This window comes from Podarcis tiliguerta, assembly GCF_965153285.1.
Source record: "Podarcis tiliguerta genome assembly, chromosome: 14".
In the NCBI taxonomy this organism is placed as follows: Eukaryota; Metazoa; Chordata; class Lepidosauria; order Squamata; family Lacertidae; genus Podarcis; species Podarcis tiliguerta.
Genome location: NC_139547.1, coordinates 33,394,360 through 33,416,993, shown reverse-complemented (window position 1 = coordinate 33,416,993; position 22,634 = coordinate 33,394,360). Strand labels below are relative to the sequence as shown.

Here is a 22,634-nt window from a genome sequence, read left to right as displayed (position 1 = left end):
CAGCGGTCGCTGGAGCCCATTGGGGCTGGTGGGACAGAAGACAGGGAGATCAACCAATAGGTGGAGACAAAGCCCATGACAGATAGAGCCAATTCATTCTAGGCTAGCCCTAAGCCTCCCCACTGTTGGGCTTCTTTCCCCCCTTTCTTATCCTGCTCTTCCTCTCAAAGGAGCCCAGGGTAGTAAACAGCAAGTGATAAAACAATAAAAGCATCTTTAAATTATAAATAAATAAATAAATAAATGCAGATGCAGACTGAGAAAAGATCTCAACTTAAAAGGCTTGTTGTTGTTGAGTTCCACAAGGAGGTACACTGAGATTGAAGAGGAGGAAGCTGTCAGGCTGTGCCACACCGCCTGAACTGGTAGAATGGAAGAAAGCAGGCAGGCAGGTACAGGCGGGGGCTGGTTGAAGGCAGACTGACGTAGGTGGGGCAGCACCCCTTTTGCCCTTATGGATCAGCTTCAACTGCTACTCAGAAGAAAAATAAATTCAAGACAATGGGATTTACTCCCAGGGACATAGGTGGTGCTGTAGTCTAAACCACAGAGCCTTGGGCTTGCTGATCAGAAGGTCGGCGGTTCGAATCCCAACGACTAACTTTATTGGTCACAGCATGTGAGTGGTAGCTTAGGCATTGGTTCCACACTACCTGAACCTGCACGGTGGCAGGAACAGGACTGACACTGGGCACCACCATATGTCAGTAAGAGAAAGCATCTTGGGGGAGCAAGAACTCCTTCGATCTCACAGCTCACCCCAGATGCTCCCAGGAGCTCTGGCATGGCCCTAGCCCCTTGACAGGGTTCGGACAAAAGCAAGGCGAGCCCCTGGATTCCTTTAACAGAATTCCCTAGCAGCAGCAATGGAGGGGCAGGCACAGCCAACCACGTCTCCTCCCCAAAACATTGAACCAAATGCCTAACCACCAACCTTACAAAGTTGTGACAATTTGCTACACGGTAGGCAAAAACCAAGTGGCACCAGCCAATCAGCCAAATGGCAAAATTCCTGCTGGGTCCCTGCTCCAAAACAGACGACCCCTAGGCAGGTATAAGAACAACCCTAAATATAGGGAGAGGAGGGCGGGTGATCTGCTGCACGTCACAAGAAAGTGAAACTCTCCTGCGACGTGCAGCTGCTTAAGTAGCCCCTCAGCAGCCAATAGCCAACCCAACTGACCAAATTTCTGCCCCAGCAATAGAGGGGCAACCAATGGGGTGTTGCAGCCATCCAAACAGTCCCGCCCCACAACAGGGAGGTAGTTTCTGGTGATCTCACCGCAACACATGCCCTCCATGATGGAGGGCCCGACATATAGGACACAATATAGACCTTAAGCTCTGGGAGAAACTTTGGAAAAGTGACCTGAAATCCACTGCATGTTATTCAGTGAAAGAAAATTATTTGAAAATGATTCATAGATGGTACCTAACTCCGAGTAGGTTGGCTAAACAGAATAAGATATGTGTTGGAAGTGTAAAGAAGCAGAGGGAACCTTTTTTCACATGTGGGCGGACATGTAAAAAGGCAAAAGTATATTGGGAAATGATATATAATGAATTGGGGGGGGGGAGTTTAAAACTACTTTCCCCCCCAAAAAACCAGAGTTCTTTTTGTTAGACAGAAATTCCTAGGTGTCAGGAAAAGGTTATGTATGCAGAAACTGCAGCCCGTGTTTTGTTAGCCCCAAAATGGAAAGTGAGCAAGGTCCAAACTAAAGAGGATTGGCAACTTAATTTGACCGAATATGCAGAACTTGCAGATTTAACACATAAAATAAGAGAGCAAAAAGAACATAGGTTTAAAGAAGATTGGAAAACATTTATTGAATATATTGAAAATAACCGTATACAGCTGAAAATGCTGGCAGCACTAAGATCAATTCAACAGGGTAAATAATTTCTGACGGGTGGAAAAGTGGAAAAATGATTTGAAAGGTTATAGTAAAATATGCAGGAATGTATGATATGTAAAATAAACCATGGAAGTATAAGGGAAGTCACTGTATATCTTAAAGTTTGTAAAATGTTTATTTTGAAATGTAAAATTGAAAACTTAATAGAAATTATTATTTTTAAAAATAGTTCTTATCACTGGATACACCAGAATCTGATTTTGTCTCTGAATTACATTTGCCATGTGATCATCATGGGAAAAGGTACCATATTGATTACACTTCTAAAGCTAATGATGATCAGCAAGGTAGGTAATTGCAATAGTTTTGTGTGTTCAGTGCTAATCTTTATAAAATGTCAAGGAAGACATTCTGCACTGCAAACTGGTTGGCTGGCTAGGTAGCTAGCTAGCTAAGGAGAGGAGGAGAATGCTGAATAATAAGGAAATATTATTCCATGAAGCATTTAATAAAATTCTATGAAGCATTTAATAAAATTCAATTGGTCTGGGAGCCCAAACGGTTTTGGCTAAAACTTTGTGAAACCAGCCTATAGTAGAAGTCAACTGAAAGCAGAGAACAGTGAGTTTTCCGGAACAGCAGGAAGTTGATCTGAGAAAGGTCAATGCTTAGTTGAATCTTTATATACTTGGAGCAAGATGCCTTTCAAATCTCAACTATGCAAATGTGAAAGCAAGCTATTAAATTGAGGGTGAGGAGCCTCAGGGTGGGGATGAATTATACACTGTCTTTGTTCAGTTTCCTCAGTAAAGTGACACCAGATTTTCTTTTTTCCTTTGGACTTTGTATTACAGGCAACCCCCAATTTGTGCAGGGGTTGCTTTTCTAGCCCCCACATGCATTGACAGAGCATGCATAAGCCTGCCCCGCCCTGTTCTGCCCCCGCCCTCATTCTTCCCTCTTCCGGGTCCAAACTACCCATGCATTAATTGTCACACACCAATTGAAGATGCGCAAAATGGTCGCTGCCCGACTTTAAGTGACTTTGCTAACATAGCTATCAGAAACATGGTGACTGGGAATCAATCATTTATTGTACAGTCACAGACTCATTAAATCAGAGCATACACAGATAATAAAAACATAAGCATTGAAACATACACGTCTTTAAAATACAATGCAATACTAAGGCTAAAACACTCACAAATTCACAATACAAAAGATGAAACATGAAATACAGGTTGCTAAATACATTCTCATTCCAATTGCAATTTGAATCATCTTACAAGACCTTTGAGCAAAGAAGAGAAACTTGGCCACTAACTCTGTTGTTACTTTGTTTTTTTGTCAGCCAATAAATATTCCAGGTGCCATTCCACTATCCTAGTAGGGTCTTTCTTCATAAGGGATGTGGGGCCAGAAGCAAAGTAGTCTATTAGGTTCTTCTGCAGGAATATTACTTACAAATAAGACACGACTCAAACTTTTGACTACTTCTCCCACGGGGACATAAAACAATCATCATATGGGATACGTTATAACACCCTTGCGGAAGGTAAGCAGTTAAGTCTGGCCCTAAAAAAGGCATGGTGATTTTTGAGGATAGTAAAATTATACAGATATGTAGCATATCCAGTAAATTTTAAAATTAAACCAGTATATGTTTGCAAGCATGTTCTGTGGGCATTGGATATAAAATATTGGCAATCAATATCTTTGATTCGTTGTTCCAGAATAGATTTTACAGCGGCTGGGACTGGAGTTCTGAAGTCTGGATCTTGGTGGTTATGATATCAGTAGGCATGTTAGATCTACTGCCTCTAACCTTTTCGTCTCCCCCTTCACTTTTCAGCTCCATGAGCTCCCATTCTGGATTGATCAGGACCCAGATTTCTCTCCTAAATTTCATTCTGCCACCATAGCTTTCTTTTGGCCTGTCTGCTCATCTTTCTCATATTGTTTACAGGCAACATGTCAATAATCCTTGCAAATTTCAGTCTTTGAAGACCTACCATTTTAACTGTTTCCCCCCTTCTCTTAATTCCTTGTAGCTTTCAAGACAGCAGATGAGTTGTGAAAGAGGTCAACTAAGGGTAAGTGTAACAATATGCAAAATCCTTTTGGGCAATTGGTGTATTGTTCCTTGTTATTGGAAAGGACCTCTGTTGAAGAAATGGTTCTGTATTGTGTGTGTATGTGTTTTTAACTCAAGGGTGTATTTAATCCATGTAAGGTCCCATGCTTGGCACTGGTTAGAGGTAATCAAGTACGGTATTATAAAGCATAGACTTTGTTTTCAGTTTGATTAAGAGGGAGTATATTATTTCGAGGGTGGGTATTGTGGGTAGGCAGATTTTGTAATACAACCTTAGAAAGGAGAACAAGAACTGATTTCTCATGTTGTGAGAAGGGTGAGCTTTGTACAGAATTGAAAATCTTCTAGTGAGAGTCAGGTTGTACTTCTGTTTGGATGACAGCAGGGTCACAAAAGTCTTATTTTATCATCTGCTAAAGCAAACATAAACTCTTCCCAATTTTTTATTTTATTTTTTTTGCAAAGGAACCCACTGAGTATCCACTCTACCACTAAATTATAGTTTCTCATCATCTCTGCTGAGGGAGGTCTTGTTGATATCCATTTATTATTTATACATGTCGCAGTGAATATCCGGAATTTGGTTAATGTGACTTCCAGCCTTTACCTGGGGAGACAGGAGACAAGAAAATATTTATTTATTTATCCATTCATTCGTTCTATTATTTACTTATCACACACATTTACCACCAGGCTTTTAACTTTTAATTATCTGTGGCCTTCTTCAGCTGTTGGAATCATTTATTCCTACCTTTTAAACATGAGAACTTTAGATATATATAATTTTTTTCTGATTTGTTCTATTCTGGTTTTAATGCATGTGTTGTTTATTTATTGTTGTAAATCACTTTGAATTATTTTGTAATAATAATAAAAAGTGACTAATAAGATAACAGTATAATAATACGGGCTGCTCTCATGGGGAAGGAAGAACCCTCCTGAACCAGAAGCTGTTTTCCCCAACTCCTCTCCCGTTTCTGAACTTCTCTTAATGTATGCTGTTATTTTTCTTACTTGCTCTCTTAGAAATATATTTTGCTTCTTCTTTGCCCCCCCCGTTTTTCTGGTGTTGTCACTGGTTGCTCTGTGTGTGTGTGTGTGTGTGTGTGTGTGTCTGTGTTGGGGTCATCTTACAATTGACTCTACCTCCTTGGTCAGCATCATTCTCCCATTCCAAGAGCAAGGCATATAGATGCAATGGCTGTATCCAATGCTAGCTGTACTCAGACCCATGAAAATTACTAGATATGCCTAACATGGGTTCATAAATTCCAGAGGTCTATTCTGAGTATAACTTGGTTGTATACATCCCCATGCTTTGAACAGGGAGGCAGGCAATCTCCCCCACTTGCTATTTCACTCATGTTTGCTAGCAAAAATTCTTGGTGAGGGCTTCCTTTCGCAAATGTAATTCCACCTGTATTGTGCTCTGCCAGGCTGGACCGAGAGTCAGGTAATAAAAGGCAAAGATTTTCAGATGAAGACCAGCTAAAAAAAGAGCCTTGTTGAGATTCCTCCTTTGAATAAGCCCTTCCCTTTCATCTATACCCTGAGCTCCCTTCTTCCTATTATACTCACCCCTGCTGCAAGTGATGTTATTCCAAATCACCCTCTCCCCACTTCCATTTTATATCTTCTGCATCTAGTCCCAAGATGTGCTTTAAAAAAACATTTCTCGCTGGCATGTTTTATTTTCCCCCATTTATGGAGGGGTCTTGTGGCAGTGAATTCAATGCCCTATGCTGCAGCACCTAGAAAATGCTGGAGGAAACACACAACGTGTGTGTGTGTGTGGTGGCAGTGGTTGTTGTGTGTGTTCTTCCTATTTCATTTCACATTGTGGCTGAGGATGGGGGGGGGGACCCAGACTTTGAAACATGAATCATACCCGCTTATTTAAGGCTGTGAAGCAGCTTAGGATCACAGCCTTAGGTAGAAATAAGCTGTAATTCATAAAGCTATAAAAAGCACAATGACAGCCCCAGAAGCCTGTCTTCAGCTTGTGTTTCAACTCCCTGAAAGGCTGAGACTTTTTAACCAAAAGCCTTGGCTTTGTCACAGCTATAATGTTCTTGTTTAAACTGATGAAATAACTTCGCTTGGGTCTATGGATTTGGATTGTTGGTCTATCTAGACAAGTTCCATCTGCCTCAACTTGCACCAGCTCCCAAGATTTCAGGCTGAGGTATGGCCTCAGCCCTATGTACTCATGAGACCCTGTAACTATGATGTGGAAGGGAAGTGAATTCAGCCTGAGGGCACTATTTCCTTTTGGGCAACCTTCTGAGGCCTGTATGCTAGAGGGTGTGGTGGCAGAAGCAAAAGAGGGCAGAGCAAAAACTGTAACGTTGACTTTGGGGCAGGAAAAATAATTCCTACATATATTTACATACCCTTCTATATTCTGCACAAGAATGCTCTCTCCCCCTGTGATATCCAGCAAGTGGTATTCATAAGCCTTGCCTGCAGTCGTGGATGTTAAGTTGTGGGTGAACATATCAGACGACATGGCGATTCTTCATACAGCTCTTGTTTATTCACAGATCAGGACAGAACTGAACTGAAGGGTTCAGTCAGCCTGCTTATAAAGAGCTCCAGTACAACGTAACTGTAACAACTTTCTAAAACTATCCAATCACTGAACGTCACTTTTGATCCCTTATTTGCATAACTATCTACAGTATCCCCCTGCTGGCCCAGGATGAGAACTTCAGTACATAACAGTGGAGGCAGAGCTTTGACCATCATGGCTTGTAGCCATCAATGGACTTCTCCATAAATTTGACTAATCCTTTTTTAAAACCATCCAAGTTGGTGGCCATCACTGCCCCTTGTGGGAGTGAGCTCCATAGATAAACTATGTGCTGCATAAATAAGTACTTTCTTTTGTGTGTCTTCCAACATTCATGGTTTGATCCAGCGGGGTTCTCACTGCCCTTGTGAGTTGGAAGTGTGTGAAACCATCCCTATCTGCACTCCACACCTTTAGGTGTACATGTTTAACTGTAATGTGTGATGGCCTCCGAGAATTCCCATTCTTGAATATTTTCATTTGTTCCAGGATTTCAGTCCCCCCCCCCCCAAAAAAAAGCATCTCATCCCAGTAATTTCTTAATTGGCTGGTGTTAGGGTCAGTTTATAATTTGTTTTCATCTATGGATGCTAAGCATTCATCAAACTACCACAGAGGATTTTTTGTTCAAAACAAAAATCCATCTTTGTTAGGCGACCACAGTTGATAAAAATCCTCTTCTTCCTCAGCATCTGTTTATGACTTTCCTTTCTTTTTATAGAAATAGTAGTAGCAATGGTAATAATAGCAATAGTCATAGTAACAACAACAACAACAACAACAACAACATATCCATATGGCTTTCCCTACTTTTGCAGCAGTAGTAGGAAGCAGTAATAATAATAATAAATTACAAATTTCTATGTCTTTCTCTTTTTTGTAGTAGTAGCACTACAAATGATAATACTAATTAATAATAGTAAACATGTGGCTTTTGTGGTAGTAAGATTTAATAAATACTACCACTGATGATGATGATGGTGATGATGATGATGATGTATCTGTATGAGCCCCCCCCCATTTGTTGCTTTATCTCCCTCCTTTCCAAGTATCTGCTGGCATAGCAATTGCATCTGCAGAACCCCAAGAAACACTGGATGTTTCCCACAGCTCTTATTTTTCTACATCCTCGAGTTTCCATCACTGGCTCCTTCCAGTAAATAATGAATGGCACATTACCAGCACAGGGTACTGTGATCAAAACTGGGCCATCAGAGTTGATGTAAAGTGCAGATCACGGTGTTCGTATTTCTGTGCTTGGATATTGTAAGGGCACATACAAAACAGTGCACAACATGTAGAGGAACGGAGGAAAATCTTGACATCTCCAGATAAGTATTGACATCTCCAGATAAGTATTCATCTGCTGTTCTCCGGCTCCAGACCAAAAGCTGTAAGATTGTCACAAGTGTAAGATTAAGATGTGGCAAAACAGGGGGGGGGGTGCAAAATTAGTTACATTCTCTGTACCCCACCCAAATGGCAGGCTTTTTCCAGTTCGACTTTTGGAAAAGAGAAGGAACATTGATGTCCCAGAGATGGATGACAGAAATAATAATAGGTGATATGATAATACAGTGGTACCTTGGGTTAAGTACTTAATTCGTTCCAGAGGTCCATTCTTAACCTGAAACTGTTCTTAACCTGAAGCACCACTTTAGTTAATGGGGCCTCCCGCTGCTGCCGCACGATTTCTGTTCTCATCCTGAAGCAAAGTTCTTAACACGAGGTAATATTTCTGGGTTAGCCGAGTCTGTAACCTGGAGCGTCTGTAACCTGAAGCGTATGTAAACCGAGGTATAATAATAATAATAATAATAATAATAATAATAATAGGTGCTCTGGGGAGACGTCTGTGTCTGTCTACAATCTGGCAGAATGTCCTAAACCCTGTATTAAAGGCAGGAGTCTAAGTACATTTGGGGAGCTGCAGAGAACCATGATGGAAGTGCAGCCATGTTCCCTGGCTTAAAACTGCACGATTAGCACATTCTCATCGGCTCTCTGAAACAGATGATTAAAGCACATAGATCTCAGTCTCTCGACCCTCTCTCTACGTCAAGATAGGTTTGCAGCTATATTTAAAGCAGGGAAGCTTTACTCAGCAGTATCTTGACTCTGTTATGCTAATTCTATCTCCCCCCACCCCCTCACCCCACATAAAATAACTGTTTCTAAAATAATCTTTTAAAAAGTGTTTTGCTTGCCAATCCATCCTCTTAACTGCATCAGTGAATAAATGGCAGCGGAATTGGCAATGTGAGCATTAGCATAGCAAACAAAGCCAAGGATTTATTTTTTTATTTATTTTTTAATGCTGGGAAGCAAGAGCAGCTATATTAAGTCTGATCACATTTGGGTTCATTTGTTAGCTCCAGAAGCTAGTTCTGGAGGAAACGTTCCTGAGCCCCTGGAGCTCCTGAGGTCCACAACTTGAGCTGAAAGATGGAGCACTGAGCAGCAAGGCTTCATACTGTAAGACAATCGCAAGGGCTGATGTTACACACTGCTATTCCTTTCTTTGCCTGAAGAGGGTGCCATAGCACGAACAGTATTTCCACAATAGCCCATTAGGTCCCTGCCACAGCCGGTGTGTGGGGGGGGGGGCACATAGATCCGTTTTATAGAAAATGCAATCTTCTTTTGTTCAAAACTCATTTTGAGTGTGTGATGGCGGCTTAAAAGAGCCACCTAGTTGAGAGCCATGTGGAAAAATTATCTCCCTTTGGGCTAGTTGTGCACACGTACTTCCTGTGTGTGTGGGTTGGGTTTTTTGTTTGTTTGTTTGTTTAAAAAATATTATAATTATTTAATTACATTTATATCCCACCCCCTTCTCCAAGGAACTCAAGGTCATGGACCTGGTTCACTCCCTTCACGTTTTATCATCAAAACAACCCTGTGAGGTAAGTTAGGCTGAGAAGTATTGTGTGGCCCAAGGTCCACCAGTGGGTTCAGGGCCAGATTTAGGTTTGATGAGGCCCTAAGCTACTGAAGGTAATGGGCCCCTTTATTTGTCCAGCTGTCCTTTGTCAATAACAAATTGTCGCTGGTTTTTGTGTGTTGAATATATGCTACATGGTAATTTATGGACCATAATATTTTAAGGAGCAGGTGGGGCCCATTACTTACGTCATAGGAGCCTATACAACACAAAACACTGTTGCTGTATGTAGGTTTTATTTTATTTGTTTTTTTATCTTATATTTTGGAAATGTACATCCAGGTTTTTTTTTCTTTAATTCCCCCCCCCCCCCCGAGAGTGGGGCCCTAAGCTATAGCTTGTTTAGCTTATAGGTAAATCCGGCACTAAGTGGGTTTCATAAATGAGTGGGAAGAAATTTTTGAAAGAGCTGGAAGAATTTTTTTTTTTTTTTGAATTCTTGGATGCAGAAAGTTTTTCCTCATAAAAAGCATTTTTTTGTAGTTTTGTAGTTTTGTAGTTTTGTAGTTTTAAACACGCCCCACACCCCCATAAAAATACCATGACGTAGTGTCTTTTTTCCCAGTGGCATTGTTGGAACTTGAACAAATTTCAGCAAACCAATTATGAGGGAGAGTTATCTTTTGCACAATGGTGCATTTTTGCAAGATACAGTGTGGGAAATGCTCCATGCCCACCAGAATATGGGGTGTGAAATGGATCTTCAAAAGAGAGGAGAGGTCCCCAGCAGGCTTTTGCCACTTGGCATGCCTTCCTTTGTTTGCTGCTAAGTCAAGATGGAAGGAAAAGAAGTTTCCTGCGTCAAGTTAACTTTGCGGATACATCTTCAGCCAGGCACATGACAACAACTGGTTCGCTAAGTGTGGGCTGGAGGGAGGCGAGCCCATTAAAAGCGAAATAACAGCCTAAAGGAGTTGGCAATGAAACCTCCCCAAATCCCTGTGCATCGCCCTTAACATCTTCACTCTCATTCACTGGACTAGGAGGGCTCCCCTGGCATGTGATTGAAAGACAGCTCATGCTTGGAAACTCGCCTTTCTCAGAGGGAAACGGTGGATGAAAACAAAATACTTGTTAGGTCAAGGAAACAAGAGGAACTGGAGAACAGCCCTGTCTTTCAGTGGAGACACTAATGATGTCCCACTGTAGAATGTCTACAGAATGCTCTTTGTGAAGACATGATGGAATGCATGGGCATTCCACGCATGCCGTGCTTGGCTTGGACCTCAAGACAAATCTCTTTGAAAATGTGTTGTGCTTTTCGTATTTTAAAAAGTTAGCATTTCTACCAAGATATAAAAAGCCATCATATACTGCCTGAACAATAAGAAAGCAGCTGGTTTTAGACAAATCAAAGGAGGCACTTCTTCACTTCACATGATATGTAACCCACCTATGGATTTAATTGCCCCTGAGAGATGCAATCTTGTCACGTATACCCAAAGTAGGACCTGCAGCAGAAAGTTGAAGCATGTGCTGGTTTTATAGGAGGGACGGGCCTGTTCAGGTTTCTGCTGACCAGCCACACCCTCTCCCATATTGTTCCTATATTTGTGTTTATTATATTCATTAGTAAAAAAAGGAAATACACATATATCACTAAATGTGAGAAAGATACTATTGTCCAGAGTAGAAAGCAAAATCATATATAAAAAAGACGCAAGCATCTATCAAAGAATAAAAGCATAATTTAAATTCAAATCATGTGATATTTTGTCATGATCTACCAGGTAAGTATATCTGCAGGTGTTCTTACATTGAATCCAAAATATTAACAAGACCTTCATTTAACAGCAATTTTGTTCCTTTATAGAAGAGGAAAAATGTTCAGATCAACCAAACCTATTTATATGGTGGCAGTGGAGGTTATCCATGTTCCTCCATATTTCTGTATGTTATAAAGTCACACCACACAGAAATACATTTATCAGTCTTATTTTGATGCCTCAAACCCCCAACTTTACAGGTCAATTTTCCCAAATTGGGCCATATTCCAAGCCAAATTGTACACCAGGACACTACAGAGGCACCAGTTACATCTCTTCCATGTCAAGTGATGCTACTGTTTTTGGCTTGCAATAATTGACAGATAAGATCTTCACTATTCCCTCCTTCACATTAAGCTTAAGCGTAAGAGATGGAAAAAAGGCCTGCTAGATCAGGCCAGTGGACCAGACCATCAGCATCCTCTTCCGCCAGCTGCCAACTGGATGCCTCTGCAAGTAGGACCTGAGCACACAGCAGCTCTCCCCACTTACACTTCCCTGCAACTGGTACCCAAGGGCTTTTAAGAAGCAACTCAGCCAAAGACTGAAAATAGTTCTCCATCTCTACTTCAGAACTTGGTCAGAACTCTTTTCTGAATATTCCTTCCCAACTCTCCAAGTCGAGAAATCTTTCTTCTCCACCCCCACCCCCCCAGTTTGCCCACACCTCCTTGCTTTTGTTTCATTTCCCCTCAGCTGCCCAAGCACTGTAAAAGGTAAAACGGGAAACTAATTATATAGGCTAGAATCGATTAACACAGACAAAAACAGAGCTGACATGAAGTGGCCAGGGTGTTCATGAGCCAGTGAGCAGCAGTGGGGTTCGATGGCTGCTTTAAAGCTTGGTTGACATCAATTCTCCTTAAAGTACTCTTCTGGAATATCCTTCACAGAGGTGGCTGGACTGGGCATCAAAAGAACTCTTTCCAAAACAAATGAAGCCATTTGCAGTATTTCGGCGCTGACCTCCAAGCAGTATCCCACGATGGCCTCTTATTCAAATTGGCTCAAAAGGAACAAAATAGATCTTTACAGCCAGCCCACCAGGGAAACCTGCAAATTAAGCTGCAGTTAGAACTGCAGTTTTTTATTCTCTCTCTCTCTCTCCCCCCACTCCCCACTATAATTCCAAACCCATATTGAGCAGCTCTGCAACAGGGGCTCTGTGCTTTGAGTAACAGGCCCAATCACCAGTGACTAAATTGATTGCCAGAATAATTGTTTGACTTGTCCCAACTAGGGATAAGGGAGAAATTCAAGGCTGATTAATTTGGAAAGTGCAAACTAATTCAGGAAAGTTGCAGACAAAGTAGGCTTGCATTAAAATTAAAACATACGGTACTTTGTTTGTTCTTTGCAAAACAACACAAGAACTGAAACACAGCTAACTTTGTATTTTATTTGTATTTATTTTATTAGCTTTATATACCACCCTTCATCACTAGATCTCAGGGAGGCTGAAATATGTACTTTTTGGATTCTACAATACAATTTTCCAGTATTAGGAAAGTTTTAGGGGAAAGTATGTATAACATACAAAGGTGCATTATATTGGATTGGCAGAAATTGCTTGGAAAGCACTGCATATTATGCAAAATTGCATTAAAATGTGTATGTTAGGAGAAAGGTGCATAATAGTTTTCCGTGATGCTTTTTGATGGCAGACTAATTAAGAAATGTAACAAACTCAACTTAAGTTTGGAAAGAAGAAAAACTGTGACAAATTACATTTTTGTCCATCTCTCCAACTCCCACAACCATTTACCCAGCTTCCTTTATGGAACCAAATTAGACTTCTTGCTTCCCACCCCTCTTCCAATGATCTGACTGAATTTCATATCCCTTGCCAATGGCAACTGGTCTCTCAGTCATGAGTCAATGGTTTGGATCACACTGTTGCATCTTTCCCAACCTGGGTTCCTCCCTGGCTCTCCACAATTATGTCACAAATGTAAATGCTACAGCTTGCAGAAACTCTTAGCTCAGTGCATGCTAGCAAACTTGATTGTCCACTCAGCAAGTTAATAGAAAGTGAAACAAAGCAACCTGAAAAATGTGGAATTCAGTTGAGCGTGACAGTAGATGAGTAAGGTAATTGAGGTGAATGGTATTTGTACTTATTAAGAATCTACAGTTGGACCATATGGTTACCACTGATGTTTGTCAAACTCTTCTCAGGACCTACTGTTGAGGACCTATGCTACTTACAGGGAGCTCTTGCCTGCCCCCCGTACATGCCCCCCTCAAAAATTTTTTTAATTCATTTCTGATAGAAAACGTCCAGTATATTGGTCTCTGTCACATACCTGAGGGTGGGCAAATAAAATAGCTTCCCCCCCCTTTCCTTTCCAGACGTCTTTCTGACTATGCTTATCCTTGAACCTTAAAACATAACAGTGGGAAATGTACTGATGTCTTAATTTCTAATTAATGGTTAGAGATCACATGTTGGAATGTTTCCCCTTATTTTGTTGTTCTCTCTCTCTCTCTCCCCCCCCCCCCCCGCATGAATAAAGCTAACATATCAGGAATATGAATAGCTTAGACCTCTTCTTATTAACACATGCTAATTTTCTGTATGCAGGGATTATAAATATTAGTATTTTGATGCAGGAGATCATTCAATGAAGCAGTTCCTGCCTTGAAGTACGATACCCAAGAGGGGCTGTACCACAAGGTTCTGATTGGCATGCTTCAGCTCTGAGTCCAATTCAGTGTAGAGAAAATAATTTCCAGTATAAAACTATGCTTCATAATCTCAAAAGGAAAGCTCTTTACTTTCCTTGAATGGGAGAACCAGAGAGTGCCATTTGACTTGTTTCAGGGAAAAAAGATGGGGAAAAATTGATTGGAGTAATCAATTTCATAATGAACAGAATTTCAAATACAGAAATAATTAGTTGACACAGCCCCGAGGCACAGTTCAGAGAACTTTTATATGCTGTCTGTGGAGTGCCTCTGCTCCAAAAACAGGGAAATTTTGATGTAAAAATGATTCATGTGCTATAACTGTGCATACTCCTTTATCGTATTAATAACATCTTTAACCGCCCTTTCGAAACTTCTGGAGCTTCATCCGCACTCCTGAGGCTCACAGAATCAGATTCACTAAAGCACTATCAGAAATTTTATTTTCAGTTTAACCACTGGAATCTAATTCCTTCTAATGTGATATTTGAAAATGCATTATTATCTAAGTTAATATGAAGTAATCTAATATATGGCACAGCAGCCACACTGAGTTGAGGGATCATTATTAAAAGTGAACAGGTTGGTCTCACTGGGTGTTGATTTCAGATGTCCTCATTGCTGACAGTTGTGTGGTAGCTGCATTTAGAGAAGCTTTATGCCAAGTCAAAAGAGGAAAGGATAAGTATTGTTGTTATTATTAATTTTTTCCTTTATTATTTTCTCCCTATGAAGCGCCTAAAGTGATTTCACAATGCGATAAAACCTATATAACACAATTACAATATTAACTGTTGAAACATTTATATTAAAACAATTTTAAATTTGATGCAAATACCAACTGGTCTAAAAATCTCCACTGAGAGGGTTTGTCGAAAGAGGAGAGAAAACATAGATATGATACCTGAGTGTTGTGTAATGGGAGACAGTTCCAAATGGGAGGTGGTACTACATTAAGATCCCTTTCTGAAATGGACCTCCTGACAAAATGCAGTGCAATGATTAGGCTGGGATAAGATACTTACTATATATTACTACAACATAAACCTGAGCTGTAGTAGCTCAACACTCTTCTTCCCTAGTTACTTATACCACCATATATGGTTTCTTAGTAAACCCTTTGGGTTTGTTGATACTTCTGGAACTCTCAGAGTAGAGATGAATGGGGGTGGGGATTTAATATTTGAATGCCAATACGACCAAAGCTGCTCCACACCTAGAATCATAGAATCATAGAATTGGAAGAGACCACAAGGTCCATCGAGTCCAACCCCCTGCCAAGCAGGAAACACCATCAGAGCACTCCTGACATATGGTTGTCAAGCCTCTGCTTAAAGACCTCCAAAGAAGGAGACTCCACCACACTCCTTGGCAGCAAATTCCACCTCCCATACGAATGTTTCACTTGGGGCTTGTTTATTTACCAGCTTCCACATTTATTGAATGTTTCTATATGGTTCTCAATTCAAAGGCAGAAGCAAATGAATAACCACATATATTCTACATGTATTTGGAGACAAAATGTATTTCAATATGTGCGTTTGGAGAGGGAATGCATTTAGAAACACATATTTGAATTCCCTTTAAAATGTGAATTTTCGTGCAAATTATTATTTCTTTGCAGATTGTTGCAGAAATGGGAAGGAATGAAGTTAGGGGTGAACTCAGGCAAAGGTGGTCAGAACCCAGCAAAATATAGACTGATTTGCCCATTGAGTCTCTATTCACTTAGAGAGAAGGCAGAGATGTTACAGAGGCACTGTGTGTTGCTCTGCTTCTGAACCACCTATTCAGCCTTGCAGATAACTGTGTGGAATAGGTAGAAGTTAGCAAATTTAACATGTATGTGTGTGTGTAGGGGTGGGGTAGGTGGCAGCTTAATTGCACAAGCTGTTTCATATTCCTCGTAAAATGTGCTAATGCATTTAGCCTGTATAGTTCAGAGGGAAGCCAGTTGTACATGTGATGGAAAACACCGATTCAAAACTGTGATTCCTCACCCCCCCCCCCCCTTGCTTCTGTGTGACAAGTACAATGAATGTTTCGGAACATTGAGATACATGCAGCAAACAACAGCAATTCAGAACTGTTCTGTGCATATCTCTGACAGTAGGTGTCTCAATCATGTGAGATAATTCTGAACTGCTTTGTGAAAACTGCATATCTCTTCAGTTGGTTTGGAATGCTCTAGTCAGCTTTGTCTCAGGGGGTTTGCAGAATGAGCCCTATTAGGACAACTTTATGACATCTTTGTTGGCTCCCCTTTTTTTCTGGGGTCAATTCAAGGTGCTGGCTTTGGCCTTGAAATGCGCTTTTCCACTTTTCAGGAATCTCTTCCTCAAATCTCCTTAAGATCTGCCATTTGTGTCTGGGACCCTGCTCATGGTCGTTTTGCCAGCAGAAGTGTGCTGAGGGCTAGGGAACACACACTGTTTTCATTGAGACACCTAAACTATAGGGATTGTGGTCTAGGGTCCTCTTTGCCTGTTTTAAAATAAGCCATGATACATTGTTCTGAGATATTATTATTGCTATTGTTTCTCATATTGCCTTGCATCCATTTTCATCCTGGGTGAAGAGGAATCAAAATTCAGACCATGTGTATAGATTCATCTAGCTTGTGCCCTCCACATAGTGCGATGCCATAGGGCAACTTCTTATGAAGAGTGATTCACACTGGGATACCTGCAAGACTCTAAACTAGCTTCAAAGTAGAGCATCCCCTGACATCACCAGGGGTGACGAGATAAAAATCTGGTCCACCAACCTGAAAAGCACCCCCCCACACACACACACCAGTCTAAAGACTCTGCCTTCTCCTTCCTCGCCCCCCTGTCTATGCTGTGCTTATTCAAATCTTTGATTCAAGAATCACATATTCAGATAAATTACATATAAGGGAAAGAAGCCTATTTTCAAATGCCCTTATATTAAGACAGTTGCTGGCGCTGAGATGCTTCTGTAGGATTTATCTATGACATTTATTAGTCACTTTTTGTTTTGACGATGAACCTCATGTGCAACGGTGTGAATAAAATTAAGCAACAGGAAGATCTGCAAATAAAGAACAGAACTGTCTGTCTGCCACAGGGAAAATGTTAAACTATGTTAAAACCTAAAAGTCCATAAAATGGTAAACAATGTCATCAAAAAGTTAAGTTAGCCAAGAGTCTTTATAAAAAAGGGGGGGAGATTTAACTTGACACTTAAAGGTAAAAGTACCTCCCAGAAGTTTGGGGAGGTTATTCCAGAGAAGAGGGGCCACCACTGAAAAGGTCTTCCCCCTGATAGCCAGCTGAGGGCACCAGAGTTCACCAAAGGAAGATCTCAGTGGACTGTTGGCAGGAAGTAGCAATTTTTAGATACCTGATCCCCAACCATTTGCCTGTGTGTAGCCTCTGCATGAATATGCTTCTGGTTTTGCCATCTCCATCAAATAAAGCATAAAAGGCATTCTGGGTTTTGTGGCTAGCCTCTGTATGCATCTTGATGAGCCTGAATGGGATGGACAGAGAGAATGGATAGGTTCACTTTATTTTATTTTTGGTCCCTTTTCTCATAATACTAGGACTGGGTCAATGAAATTAATTTGCTGTGGATTCAGAAGAGACATTAAACAGCACACAATGCACAGTAATTAACTTAAGGACCACAATGTCGGATATAGACTTAGAAGTATTTGAAAAGGTGAATAAACAAATGCCTTGGGTAGGAAGGAGAATAGCTAAGTGGTGGAACCCATGCTTTGCTTGCTAAAGGGTTCCTTAAAACTCCAAACAAACCAGAACTTGAAACATGATTTTGTTGCGCAAGGAAGTGGTATTTAGTTGGTCTCAGGGAAGCATAGTTTTATATGAGCATCCTAGGGTGGCACACTGAAATGCTTCCAGATGCCACGGTCTTTAAAGATCTCTCAACTGCTGTTCACTTCATCATCAAGATTTTAGTTTGTGCTCCCAAACGCCCCTTGCGACCATATCTCACAGCGAACCTCATTGTGGGCTGCTTTAGCAAGTGCCACTCCATTTGCCAATGGCCACGGCACACTGAATGATTCAACGATTTAGCTGATGTGTTTAAATTATTTACACAATATTTTGCCCTGTATGATTAAGCTGGAGATGTAGGTTCCCAGGGACTTCATTTAAGGCAGGACTTTGTCACCGGTTGACTGAGCACCCACAAATATAACTACATTTACCCCTTAAATTAAAGGAAGGTCTGAATTAGGAGCCAGTTCTTTCAGTATGTATCTCTTCCCTTATTTCTCATATACAGGCTGTGAGTACGTTTCATTATGTCACCAAAACTGCACTGCCCATATATAGAAAGATGGGAGAATCTGTTCACTTTGGTTTCTCTTAGGTTCAGTTCTCCACATTTCTCCATCAATGTGCAATTTATTTTAAATAAAAAAATTCTCAAAAATCAATCAGCATTTCAGTTCAATATTTGCTAATGCAGGCTTGCATTAATTTTTGTCTAATAGATACAATTTAGCAAACACCCCCCCCCCAATGTTATTTCCCCCTAATATGGCCATTTTTCAGACACTTTTCACCATATGGATTTTTATTCACATTACTTGTCTGGAAAACTGCATTGCAAAATTTGGAAAAGTGTGCATTTCAAAGGATAGCTGTGTTTTGGTTCTCATATCATTTCATAGTGTGGATTAGGTACACTCATCTTTAAATGTGAACTGAATGGAATGCCTCCCCCAGTCTTATAAGAAGGAGACATTTATAAGCCTAGAGGAACTTCAAAGTTTGCAGGTGTACACAAAATATTTAGAAAGAAAAACAAAGGAAGGAGGGAACCCCAAAATCAGCCCAGGAGAACAGTATGCTCAGAGGCCACTGGATGCTGATTAATGTTTGGGAGGGAGCAGATACCGAGGGAGAAGATGGAGTGGTTGATGTCATTGGTATTCTGAACAGCAGCATTCTGCACTTTAACATTTTGTTGCATGTCCCAGTTTTGCTTTAGAAGTGTGTTTCCCAAGGATGAGCCTCATTCCCTGCATTTAATGTTCCCCATGTTCACTCTGCCCTGGATTCCAATTCTTTTGAATCCCCATTTAACTTGAGACCACTTCACTATGCATGAAGGCTTCTGCAATGTGTGGACCATAAATGCTATAAATTATGTGATGAGCCTCTGTGCATACAAAAGATCTCTGCCCACCCCCAGTAATGTTAGCAGCAGCAGGGGCAGGAGTTGTATAACTTGGGGTTGCGGGCACAGCCCCTGAGACTACTCTTTCCTGCTTCCTGACAGATATTTTCAAATGCAGCAAATGTTCTGCAAATGGAACATGTGCAGAGTGCTATTGCTTTCATTTGCTTCAGTTAATTTATATTCCCCTCTTCACCCCCATGCTACTGATCTTCACATGTGCCCCGATGAAGAAATATTGATGTGATTACACCTATGATTGCCTCAATATTCTTCTGCTGTGGTGTTTTTGCTGATGCCCACATTTGATGTGGCACATTCGTGAAACTCCAAAGGGGGAACAAGTGACCAAATGTACAATCACATAAAAAACTGCTCCCTGTTCCCCTTTTGCTGTGTTTTTAATTAGTGCATGTCTGCACTGGTAAAACAAGGGGGAAAGGTACAAAGGAACTCAGCTGCAGCAAAGTGAGCTCACACAGAGCTCTGTACTAAATCCAGATATATAAAGCAGAACATTGGAAAAGGCCAAATGATTCTGTTTCGCTTCAGGAAAAAAAGGCCAGGCATTGTAGAACTTCAGAACCTGGGAAAAGTCATATGGTCTTTTACTTATTTCAGTGATTATTTTTTATATATTTTGGCAAATAGAGACATATTTTTGTTATTTAAGGTAAAGGTAAAGGTACCCCTGCCCGTACGGGCCAGTCTTGACAGACTCTAGGGTTGTGCGCCCATCTCACTCAAAGAGGCCAAGGGCCAGCGCTGTCCGAAGACACTTCCGGGTCACGTGGCCAGCGTGACATCGCTGCTCTGGCGAGCCAGAGCCGCACACGGAAACGCCGTTTACCTTCCCGCTGGTAAGCGGTCCCTATTTATCTACTTGCACCCGGGAGTGCTTTCGAACTGCTAGGTTGGCAGGCGCTGGGACCGAACAGCGGGAGCGCACCCCGCCGCGGGGATTCGAACCGCCGACCTTTCGATCGGCAAGCCCTAGGCACTGAGGCTTTTACCCACAGCGCCACCCGCGTTTGTTATTTGCTCCTCATTAATTACTCCTCCCCCCATGTGTTTTGGTGAGGATGCCTTTTCTCAATTTAGTTTTTGATGTTATTATTGTGGCTTTACTGTAAGTGTCATTCTGCAGGTTCTGCCCCCTTCCTCCAGCTCTATGGAACTTACATCTCTGAGTGCATATTTTCTTTAAAGCACATGCCACACACATGTCAGTTCATGGGCATGAGTTTTAACATCACCCTGTTATGCATAGCTTGCCATTTCCCAGACTGCAGTTGGTGAAGTTTATGCTCAGCTGTTAAGGGTGATAATAGGCTTTACAACAATTGTAATTTCCCCACTCTATTTTTAACCAAAAATAAACAAACAGCCCCCCCCCCCATTTTTTCTGCTTGTAAATTGGTTTTAAGTAGGCCATTGCAAAGTAAGTGTGCACTGTGTATCACAGGTCAAGAAGAGCCTTCAGCAATGTGAAACAATAGTGTTTGCCCACATACTGGGGGACCACTTATGCACCCCTCAATATGGAGAAATGTGGCACCCTGCAAAAGAGGTCGATTTGCATATGCTAATATGCATGCATAGATGCAGATTAAGAAAGAGGACTGTCCTCTCTAAAGTAGGACACACATGCACCCAAGTATACCACATATGTGTGTGATGCTCAGAAAGATGACAGGACCACTTCCAGAACAGTTTGTTTTAATCTATGAAATGTTGCACAATCTTTCCAAATGCATGTATTGCAAAAGTTTAACCAATAATTGTCACTGGTTTTGATTATTTCATATCCTCCTGCTACAACGATCACTTATGTTGTCGTTCTTTCATGCCCCTGCCCCAGGATGTGGAGTAGTATTTTATTAATTTATTATTTTCTAAAAACACATACATTGTTGGTGTTGTCCAGGATAAACGAGCCCAACATTGTATATTCCCACTGCACACTGCGTCTTTTGGTAGTGATTCATGCAATTTCACAAATTATAGTTTTGATATAACAGTTAAAATATGCTTGTTTGTTTTCTGAGCTGGACAAGTTTAAATTCTACACCACAGATTCCCAAGAAAGTGGTGCCCTTTTGAACCACATGTGTGTGTTTCTGTGTGTGGAAAGCCTGTTTTGATATGATGAATAATCTGCCTTCTATTGAAAACTATTGAGAAACTTGCCTTGATTTAAAAAAACGGGGGGAAAGGGGGGATTGCATTTTATACAGGGTTACTTCATCCTCTAACCATGAGTCTCCCAGCCATCTTCAGATATATATTTTAAGAAAGGAGAAGGGGGTGGAGAGAGAGAGAGAGAGAGAGAGAGAGAGAACGAACATTTCCCTGCTCCACATATACTCGGGTATCTCTCAGCAGGGCTTAAACAGCAGTGGCAATAGCACCGTAAAGTCAGTAGATGGCTGTAGAAAAGTATGTTGAACACTCTTGTGTTAGAGTAATAAGATTGGTAAGGCCTTGACCTGTCTAGCAGCTGCTTTTATCTGAAGTACATTTAAAGAGATAAAGAGGGGATGCAGGGAGAATACTTTCTCTTCCATGGGATCATCACTTTGAGTTAAAGGGAGGGGGTTCTGAAATGTGAGATTTTATCATTATTTTAATAATAAAAAAAGGAAACAGGTTCCCTTTGCAGGAAAAAAAGAGGTGATGGCTTGAGAGCCATTAGGATCTCTTGCTTTCCTTTACTCTTTTTCTTTCTGTTCTTCAAGACGTTTTAAGGATTTTTATATCTTTTATGTAACATTCCTTCAGTCCATTGCGTGGAGTCTTCCTTAGTTATTTAATAATAATATTTTTTCCCCCTCTCTCACACACTCTCTCTCTCTCTCTCACACACACACAGTCTCTCTCACTCTCTTGATTCTACTACTGTAGTTGGCTGCCTTTTAGTGCACGGATCTGCTCATTAAACAGACACACCAAGAATTGTTACCTAAGGAAGCTTGACAGTCAAGAAAGGACAGCCAGAGTTAGGGAGGAAGAGAGGGAAGAAAGGAAGAAGGAAAAAAACGGAAGAGGAAAACGAGGAGGGGGGAAGCAGCCTGAAGCAATCACTTCTCCCACAGGGGGGGAAAAGCGACTGAAACGTTGAACGAGTGTGTGCTATTCTCATAATCATACAAACAAACAGACTTGTATAAGAAAAAGAAGAAAACTGTAAAGACTTGACAGAAAAAGGCAAGATTTTTTTTTTTTTAACTACCCACTGGGCACAGTTCTTTCTTTCTCTCTCTTTTTTCTCTTCTCTTTCCTTTCCGACATACTTAGTGAAGTAAAGGAGACTTCCGTTTTTGCTGGCAGAGTCCTTGATTTTCCCCCCTTTCAAGATGATGATGTATTTATGGGTAGGTAGTTTCTTTCCATGTCAATCTCATTGTTTGCTGTTGTTTGTTGTTGTTTCTATTATATTGAGTTTGTTGGGAGTGATGCATATCTTTTAAATGTGTCTAAATGCCGGTTGTGTGGTAGGAGAGTTGTCCAGCCAGGTTTGTGTGGAGTGGTT

The 22,634-nt window shown here is 41.0% G+C and overlaps 1 protein-coding gene across 33 annotated transcripts in view; it reads left to right on the top strand.

Moving 5' to 3' along the window:
- The window catches only part of RBFOX1 (RNA binding fox-1 homolog 1), a 1,465,188-nt gene that overhangs the window by 981,213 nt on the left and 461,341 nt on the right, over positions 1–22,634 (top strand). For 28 of the 33 annotated variants that reach the window (XM_083414161.1, XM_083414137.1, XM_083414127.1 and 25 more), the window contains one exon: positions 3,911–3,952. The exons of 4 other annotated variants lie outside the window; for them this stretch is intronic. In XM_083414161.1, coding sequence (XP_083270287.1) covers positions 3,911–3,952 — 42 coding nt within the window. Of the gene's footprint in view, positions 1–3,910; positions 3,953–22,004; positions 22,477–22,634 lie in introns of those variants that run through there. One more of the 33 variants, XM_083414154.1, reaches the window with a different exon arrangement.